Raw genomic sequence first — 8,957 nt, forward strand, 5'->3', positions numbered from 1 at the left:
AAAAAATAAAATAAATAAAAACAAAATAAACTGTTAAGATGGATTGTAATTTTCTTAGAGTCTGATAGCCAGAAAGAATACTTGATAAATTAACCTGACTTTTAAAGGTTTAATAAGTTCTTAGGAATTAATTGTTACAGTTACCCAACAGTGTAATAATATGGATAGACTAAATAAAATAGCATAAAAATAATAAATCATAAAATTTTATAACAATAGAGCAGCAAAAATTGGCGCTCAGGGAGGATGTGTTTTACAGCTCTTGTGAATATCCTGTGGTATTACAATGTTAATGGAAAGGGAGACTAAAGAATGGGAATGGATTATGGGTGTTCAGTTTACATATCAACTTGTTTTCTTCCTTACCTCCATTTTCTTTTTTCCTTTTCTCCTTGGGTTTGAAGATTCTAATGTGAGGTAGGGATTGAACAGGGAAACACTAGAAAGAAATGGAGCGAATGGCCTACCCTGTCCCAAATGGGGGAAATGGACTGACAAGTAGTTGGAAGCTAAGTTTTAAAATTTAGACTGATACTGATATCTTAATTGTGACGTAGACTTGCCTGTGTTTGTCTTAGTCACAGTTTTCCTATTACTTGCTTAACAAATGTAGTATTCCTTGTGTGTGTGTGTGTGTGTGTGTGTGTGTGTGTGTATGTGTATGTATGACGGTATAGGCCAAAGAGCTTAAATTTGTCCATGTTCTTTAGTGGAAGTGCTAGCACACTTTCAGTGAGTTTACTTGTGGCAAGCGTGTAAGCCAAAGCTCCACCTTCCCACTTTGTAAATTTCTCTTCCACTTTTTCTTAGTAACCATGACTGCAGTGCCACTGTGTGGTCCACATTCTCCTCTCTTGCCAGCTTCACCTCCAAAGTGGCTATCCTTTTAAGGAACTCCTATCCACTTTTCATATTGGTCACTCTTACTTGCAATCTGAGCTGTGTGTTAATCAAATTGATTTCTACCATTCTACTCAAATACTTCACTATAGTAAGCAACAAAACAAAGACCAGCCATTGCTTAAAAACATGTACAAAGGTAGTCAGAGAAAACTATGAGTATTTTAAAGTGTGAATCACAGATATTTGAATTTTTTATTTAGGATGCTCTCCTTTAATTATTTTTCAAGTATAATGAATAAGTGTATAAGGTATCTAATTAAACATGTCTAATAAAAGATTTTGTTTGAAATTATTTTCCAAATATTTTCTGTTTTTGTGCTCAACTAAATGTCCTTTCAACATGTGTCAGAAACCCACTGCTGCTCTGTGACTATAGGTCAGACTCTGGGATCCTCTGGTCATCCTTAATGCCTATTGGATCTACTCATGATCCTACAGCATTCATAACCTGTCTAACCTGCCTAGTACCTATGACCACCACAGAGATTCTTTTTTTTTTTAAGATTTTATTGGGGAATTGGGGGGAGGGGAACAGACAAGTTGCTGTCTGTTTGTTCTTCATTCTAGTTGTGGAAGATGTCGCTTCACTGGCCCATGTTGGTATTATCATTGTGCTCTTCCCGGGTGAGGCAGTCGCTCGCTGACCATTGGATTGTCGCTCATGGAGGCTCATGGCAGCTCACAAAAGCTCACACCAGCTGCCAGCCAGCCCCACTGCAGCCTACGCTGTTGCTGGGGACTCACCCGGCAGCCCAGCTCCAGGTCGAGCTGTTGTTCAGCATCTTAGCTGTAGAGGGCGCAGCGTCACTGGCCCTCATATGTGGGATCCGAACTGGTGCTCTGCTGCTCAGAGCTGACATCCCACACCAACTCCTAACTAATGCGCCACTCGGCCGGCCCCAGAGATTCTTAATAGAGTAAAACAGCATAAGAATTGTTAGAATAGTGCTCGTGGTGTGTGGTGTATCGCAGCACACCACTTGGCTTGATCTTTTGTGCATTTTGTAGCTTACATCTTGTCAGCCTCCTCAAAGTAAGTTTCCTATTGGGTACTTATCTATGATGTGATTCTTCTTCAAGCCAGAAAAAGAAGAAACTCGATGAAATTGCCTTTTATTAGATGTCATCACTCTAAGAAGGTACTTTTGTTCAGATTGCCCTCTTTTGTATATCTACAATAACTAGAAAACAGTACTACCCCCCCCCTTTTTTTTTCTTTTTTATTGGGGAACTGGGGAAGGGGAACAGCCAAGTTGTTGTCCTTCAATCTTAGTTGTGGAGGGCACAGCTAGCTCAGCTCCAAGTCCAGTCACCATCCAGTCGCCTGTTGGCAGCTCGTTGCCGCTCAGCTCAAGGTACCATGTTCAATCTTAGTTCCGGGTGGGTGTAGCCCACCATCCCATGCAGGAGTCGAACCCGCAACCTTGTTGTTAGGAGCATGTGCTCTCACCAGCTGAGCCATCCTGCCACCTATTGGCAGCTCAGCAGCAGCTCAGCTTGGGAGCAACTCACTGGCCCATGTGGGAATCGAATCGGCGACCCTGTTGTTCAGAACTCACGCTCTTAACCAACTGAGCCACTCGGCCGGCCCCTCATTTTTTTTTTTTTAACAAGGAAATTATATATATATATATATATATATATATATATATATATATATATATAAAGTATATATAAATGTGATAAAAGTTTAAGCCAGATCCTTCCCAGGCATTTATTTATTTTGGTATTGTGATATTAAACATATGAAAATGCCTAAGTTCAAGTTTTTAAGTTTTTTTCTAATTAAGAAAATAATTAAAACATAGATACATTTAAGTATTAGAGCTCCCCTCTCCCCAGTGTAGAATTAAGGGTCTTAACCTCAAGGAGGTTATATCAGATAATTTTATTCTAGTTGAGATCATTCTCACCTTATTCTTTGCCTAGGAAAGATTTTTTTTTTAATCAGTTAACGACATAGTCTGGCTTGGACACATGGACAGTACACATGTTGTGATTATATCAGTTACTACTGTTTAGCTAACCTAACATGATGAAATTTTATTTTACAAAGGATACTTTGTGAAGGATAATAAAACTTTCTCTAAACCTGGAATTTATTAAACCCTTGCAGCCATTAATTTTAATTTTACTATGCAAATAGTTTTACTATACAACAGAATATATTGTTATAAAAGATTAATACATTAGGGATGTCAGCTATTTGTATGTTTGAAAGACTGATGAAGCCATGGAATTGCCACATTCTTTTTAATGGTTTTTCCTTACAGGATAAAGCATGTTTTAATTATTACTACTCTGGAATGTAAATTATTACTCAACAAAATGGCTGCATTTTAAAATGTCTCTCAATTCCTTTATTTACCAGTTGTTGATTATTATTAGTGGAATTGATTTACTAGTGAAAATTACAATTACACTGTCCCGGAAGTTTTCCAGAGAGTATTTAATTGGCATTCGTAGGCGGCTCATGCTTATTATAGTCTGGAAAGAAATCTTTGATATATTTGGAAAAGATTAAAAGTATACGGTTAATACTTCTTTCACTTAGTTTTATGGGTTCAGTATTTTTTTCTTAGGAATGGATTTTTCTTGTATTGTTACCATTTGAATTGTTCCTGGCTGAGATTATTAAATAGTTTTAAATGTTTGTAGTCTTGTTGAACATTATGGAGAAGTTCTAGAAAATATTTCCAAAACTCAGTAGGCCAGTATCCACAGATAAAGCTTTTTTTGTTTGTTTCTTACTTGAAGTACTGATGAAAGAGAAAGACCCTAAAAGGAATTCTGTACTTGGAACATAAATGCTAAGTAATGATAGTATTTATAGAAAGTTGTTTATCCCTCTCCTCCACTTGCTTTAATTAAGATTTTAGATGTCTTGTTGGTGTTTTTTTTAGGCGTCACAGAAAATAATTTTTCATAACAGTGCTGTTTTGACCCATATCCTAGGGTGTTACATCATTGGAAGCTGAATGAATGACTTTATCTTGCCTGTTAAATGTCTCATGCTTGAGTCTAGTGCTGTTTTAATGTTACTTGTCTTTAGTTTTTAAATTAAAAATTCTTCATAAAAATAACAAGTGTAGGCAGTGACAATATTCTAGATGCATTTTTGCATTAAACTAATGCATTTTTCCATTAAATTTCATTATAAATTTTGTCTATAATAAATACATATTGAAATTACAATTCTGTGTATATGTTATTTTTAAAAAACCTAGATGATCAGCAAGCTTTGAACTCAATCATGCAAGATTTGGCTGTTCTTCATAAGGCCAGTCGACCAGCATTATCCTTACAGGAAACGAGAAAAACAAAGTCATTATCACCAAAAAAGCAGGTACTTGTTTCAATAATATTTTAATAAATACATATTATTATTCTATGATTTATTTCCTTTGAATATCCTGATCTTATAGAGGGTTTGCTTAAAGTGTTTAACTTTTACACTATTGAATCAAATATTTTCTTGTTTGTTATACATTTTTTCCATAAGGACGAATGTTTAAAAAAATGATAGTTTCCTTTAATGTGGTAAGTGCTCTCTGAAGCTGATATTTCATCCATTCTTAAAGCACTTAAGATAAGCAAATTATTTTTAAAGTTATTTTTAAAATTAGAGTTAAAATAATCTGTATATTTACAAATGAGGATCATTTTGATTCTTACAGATAAAAATTTTTTGGAATGTCCAACATGAAAAATGGAAATATAGTATTCTATATTTCCCTCAAATAGGATTAGCAAATGTCTCATATCCATGATGCCATCACTAATAGATCTGGGTGATCTTTCCTGTTGAACCCAGATTCAGCAACATAATTCTCAACTCAGCTCTTTGGCAGATACTATCAATTGATTTTAGTTCACACTGAAAATGAATCCTGCTTCCACTTCTGCTGTATTTTAAATGACAAAGAAAAAAATGATTTGGAAATTCTAGAAGTTTTATCTGATCTCTGAAAAGATTTATCATTTCATTACAGAATGATGTCCGAGTCAAATTTGAACACAGGGGAGAAAAAAGGTAAGGAAAAAAACATTACAGTTCAGTTTATTGATTTAATTAAATGTGTTCCTTGTTAAAGCCATAGAGGTTCATGGCTTACAAACTGAGAATGGAATAGTCCTTGGTAATGTGTAACATGTATTTAGATTTGAGAGAGAATCAATCTGTCAAAATTCAGGCTAAACATTAAAAATGATAAATGTTTTACTTTGCAGTATTAGGAAATAATATGATCCCTGCATAATGCAGCCTTTAAATATTACAATTTATTTTATTTTTACTCAGTGGAAATTAAATACATTTCTCTATTTCATAATTATATCATTGTTTCAGATACTACATGGAATTTATGCATGTGGACTTAGCATTTACAATTTTGATTATTTTCAAGAGACTACAATCATATGACATGTATTGAGTTAGTAAAATTGAGGAAAGTGAGTTGGAATGGTGACTGTAAATTATTTAGAGAGGTGTAAATACCTAGCCTTCCGTCGGCATTTGTATCTCAGTACAGCATTGGGGTGGGTGGCTGTGGTTAACTACAGAATTGCCAACAAGGCCTAATAGGAGTTGGAGAATATGGGATTTTATTTCTGTTATTTGTGCCTCTAAATTAATTTGATAAAGGATCTATCCAGTTTAAGGACTTTAAAGAGGTCCCACAAATCATATAACCTGAAATGTAAAAATATTTTACACAGAGATGTTAAAAAAAAAAGGGATATACCATAGAAGTACTGTCCAATCTAGTTGTTTTTATTTACAATTCTTTTATGGATATTTTCTCAGTTTTTGTTTTTTTTCCCCCATTCATGGAACACTATTTATTTAGTACTTACTAACTGCTGGGCCATGAAGGAATAAAGTGAGTGAAACAGATAGTTCCTCCTCTTACAGAGCTTACAGTCTGGTATAGTAGTCTCCAAGCTTAGGTGCCTGCTCCCAGGGGCAGCACAGGCCAGTCCTTTGCGATATAGGAAGAAAATACTAGAATTTACAATTTTTAATCCTGTAAAAATACGTAGGGCCGGCCGAGTGGCGCGTTGGTTAGGAGTTGGCTTGGGACACCAGCTCTGAGTGGCAGGGTCCTGGTTCGGATCCCACATGAGGGCCAGTGATGCTGCGCCCTCTACAGCTAAGATGGTGAACGGCAGCTCGACCTGGAGCTGGGCTGCCATGAATCGCTGGCCGCGGCATAGGCTGCAGTGGGGCTGGTGGGCAGCTGGCATGAACTTTCGTGAGCTGCCGTGAGCCACTGTGAGAGGCCATCCAATGACGGGTGAGCGACTGCCTCACCCAGGAAGAACGCAATGATAATACCAACATGGGGAAGTGAAGCAACGTCCTCCACAACTAGACTGAAGAACAAAAGGACAGCAACTTGTTTGTTCCCCTTCCCCGATTCCCCAACGCTGTTCCCCTCCCCTAATTCCCCAGTAAAATCTTACATATATTTTGGGGTATGCTTATATGTGGGGGGTATGATATATATGAACTCAGAAATGTTCAGTTCATAAGGGTACAGAAATCAAAATTCAAATCCCCAAAGAACAACTTTATTTTTTTAATAGTTTCATTGCATTCCATTGCAGAACATTTTGAGAATTTGCTTTTTATAATTTTTAGTAGAACAAACTTCATAGTTTTTTAACTTTGTGTTGAGAATTAGTTGCACTTGATCAAAAATGAGCCATTGTGTAGTATTCAAGCCGAGTGAATGTTTGCACTTTAACTTATTTTTAATTTACCCAAGAGATAACTGTTGCAAGTATGTTATTTATGCCCAAGACAATAAAATATTTAAAAATTCTGTCTATATAGAATCCTCCAGTTTCCCAGACCAGTTAAACTGGAAGATCTGAGGTCTAAAGCTAAAATTGCCTTTGGACAGTCGATGGATCTACATTATACCAATAATGAGGTAAACGTATAATAGTTAACTTTCATTAGTTCACATTTTGGAAAGTAGTGTGTTCATTTCAGAGGTTTTAGGATTGTTGTGCTTTTATTTGGGGATTGATAAGGATATGATATGTTAGAGGAATAAGATAGCACTATTAAAATTGTAAATTTTAACTGATTAAAATGGATGTTTTCCATTGTCGAAAATACAGGATCATTTAGTTAACTGGTTAATTTGTTACTACTTTTTCCCCCCTCACAAAATACTTGCTGAATTTGCCGGTCATAATGCTATGATTTAGGAATTGCAGCCCCTCATGGAGTTTGTAGACCTGTAGTAGTGAAACAGTTAATACATGAATTGTTCAAATATATGAAGTTCTTTGAAGGAAATGCATAGAGTATTGTGAAAAAGAGTAAAGACAAGGACAGCAGCCCTTCTAGTTAGATAGTATTAAGGAAGGGCTGACTGAGATGGTGATGTCCGATACTGAGACTTAAAGCATTAAAAGCCAACTTTGCAAAGAGTTTCAGGGGTTGAACATTCCTAATAGAGAAAGCAGCTGGAGAACAGTGCAGAGGTCCTAAGATGGAAAAAATTTCTGTGTTTCAGGAGTAGAAAAAGTGCCAGTGGGAATGGAGTGACAGTGCAAAACTGAGTTAGAAAATGTGAAATTGCTTTGCAAATGTAGAGCATTGTGCAAATACAAATATTTGAAAATGTAGATTTTCAAATGAATTGTTAATTTAAAACAAAAGAATATGCTAATGTAGCTTGTGTAGAGAAACCACTTCCAGCTGAAAACAAAATATTTTGATTGAAATTCCATATCCAAATAAATAATATCCCTGAACAAAGTGATGAGTACTATACTATAGTAATTCCTTAAATTTTTATTTTTCAAACACTTTTTGCTTGCCTTTTCAGTTAACCATGAACACCTCTTGTTTCCTGGCCTTATCTTGGCACTTACTATTTCTGTTTGTGCTGGCCTGATTTCCAGCTGCCAGCCCCTGAGACTCTGATGGCTTTTCAGGGGTATGGCTTATAGGGTCCAGGCTGAAGTACATATTGGGGCTGGGCGGGTGAGTGTGAGATGAGGCTCAGGATGGGGTGGGAGGTGGGGATGGATAGGCTCCACTTGTACACAGCAGTAACTTGCTGGATAATACACCCTTTATGGGCCTCCTTCTCTTCCCCTGTCTTCCCCATTCCCTGCCACTGTTTCCTAGTGTCTCTTTCCATATAAACAGATTTGAACTTGAATCTTTATCTCATGGTATGATTCTAGGGGAACCCAGATACATTTTTGTTTTGTTTTTGTTTGGCCTACTGTATCATGGAAAACTTACAAATGCCAAGATATACTAAGACTACAATATTGTCTTGATCTACCAACCTAAGTAGGTCTATCAAGAAAAATGATGTTAGTTTGACATTTTTGTTCATGCTGTACCTGTTCTAGTTCCTAGAATTACTGTTTGCTGAGTTCTCCCAATTTGTTTATATAATTTTTAGTAGGATTTCTTTGAGGACTGACATCAAACTGTTTGATGTGTAGTTTCAGGAACCCTCTCCCATTTTCTAAAAATAGAAAAATGTCTCCATTTTCGGTTTCTTTGTCTCATGCTTTCTGAAGGACTTCTGGGAGTGGTTCTGCCTTTATATCCAGGTGGCCCTTTGGCAGGAATGTGGTAGAGGAGGCATTAGGGTGAGATTACATTGTTTAAAATTTCCTGGGTGTCGGCCGAGTGGCTCAGTTTAGGTTAGAGCAGGAACTCAGAGCAACAGGGTTGCTGATTTGATTCCCACACGGGCCAGTGAGTTGTGCCCAAGCGGAGCTGCCACTGAGTTAGTGAGAGCCTATGCTCTTTCTTTCTTTCTTTTTCTTTTTTGCCCCTGTAATGCCTACAATTTTATTTTATAAATCAGGTATTTTTCAATGTTTTTTCTTTTTTTTAATGGTGAAATAAACATTTTTTAAAATTAGTTTCAGCTGTACAACACAGTGCAATAGTTATACTTTTTACCCCTCAAAGTGACAAACCCCCTTTCCCAATCCGCCACCCCACTTCCCCGATATCATACATATCTATTATAATTCCATTGACTTCACTCCCACACTATACTCCA

General features: G+C 36.5%; 1 protein-coding gene across 6 annotated transcripts in view; it reads left to right on the forward strand.

The window, feature by feature from the left end:
* The window catches only part of MAP3K2 (mitogen-activated protein kinase kinase kinase 2), a 100,798-nt gene that overhangs the window by 63,825 nt on the left and 28,016 nt on the right, over positions 1–8,957 (forward strand). For 5 of the 6 annotated variants that reach the window (XM_019624563.1, XM_019624561.1, XM_019624565.1 and 2 more), the window contains 3 exons: positions 4,131–4,249; positions 4,896–4,936; positions 6,743–6,842. In XM_019624563.1, coding sequence (XP_019480108.1) covers positions 4,131–4,249; positions 4,896–4,936; positions 6,743–6,842 — 260 coding nt within the window. Of the gene's footprint in view, positions 1–1,983; positions 2,043–4,130; positions 4,250–4,895; positions 4,937–6,742; positions 6,843–8,957 lie in introns of all 6 variants that reach the window. The other variant, XM_019624564.1, reaches the window with a different exon arrangement.

The sequence above is a fragment of the Hipposideros armiger genome, unplaced genomic scaffold (assembly GCF_001890085.2).
Source record: "Hipposideros armiger isolate ML-2016 unplaced genomic scaffold, ASM189008v1 scaffold_592, whole genome shotgun sequence".
NCBI classification, from domain to species: domain Eukaryota; kingdom Metazoa; phylum Chordata; class Mammalia; order Chiroptera; family Hipposideridae; genus Hipposideros; species Hipposideros armiger.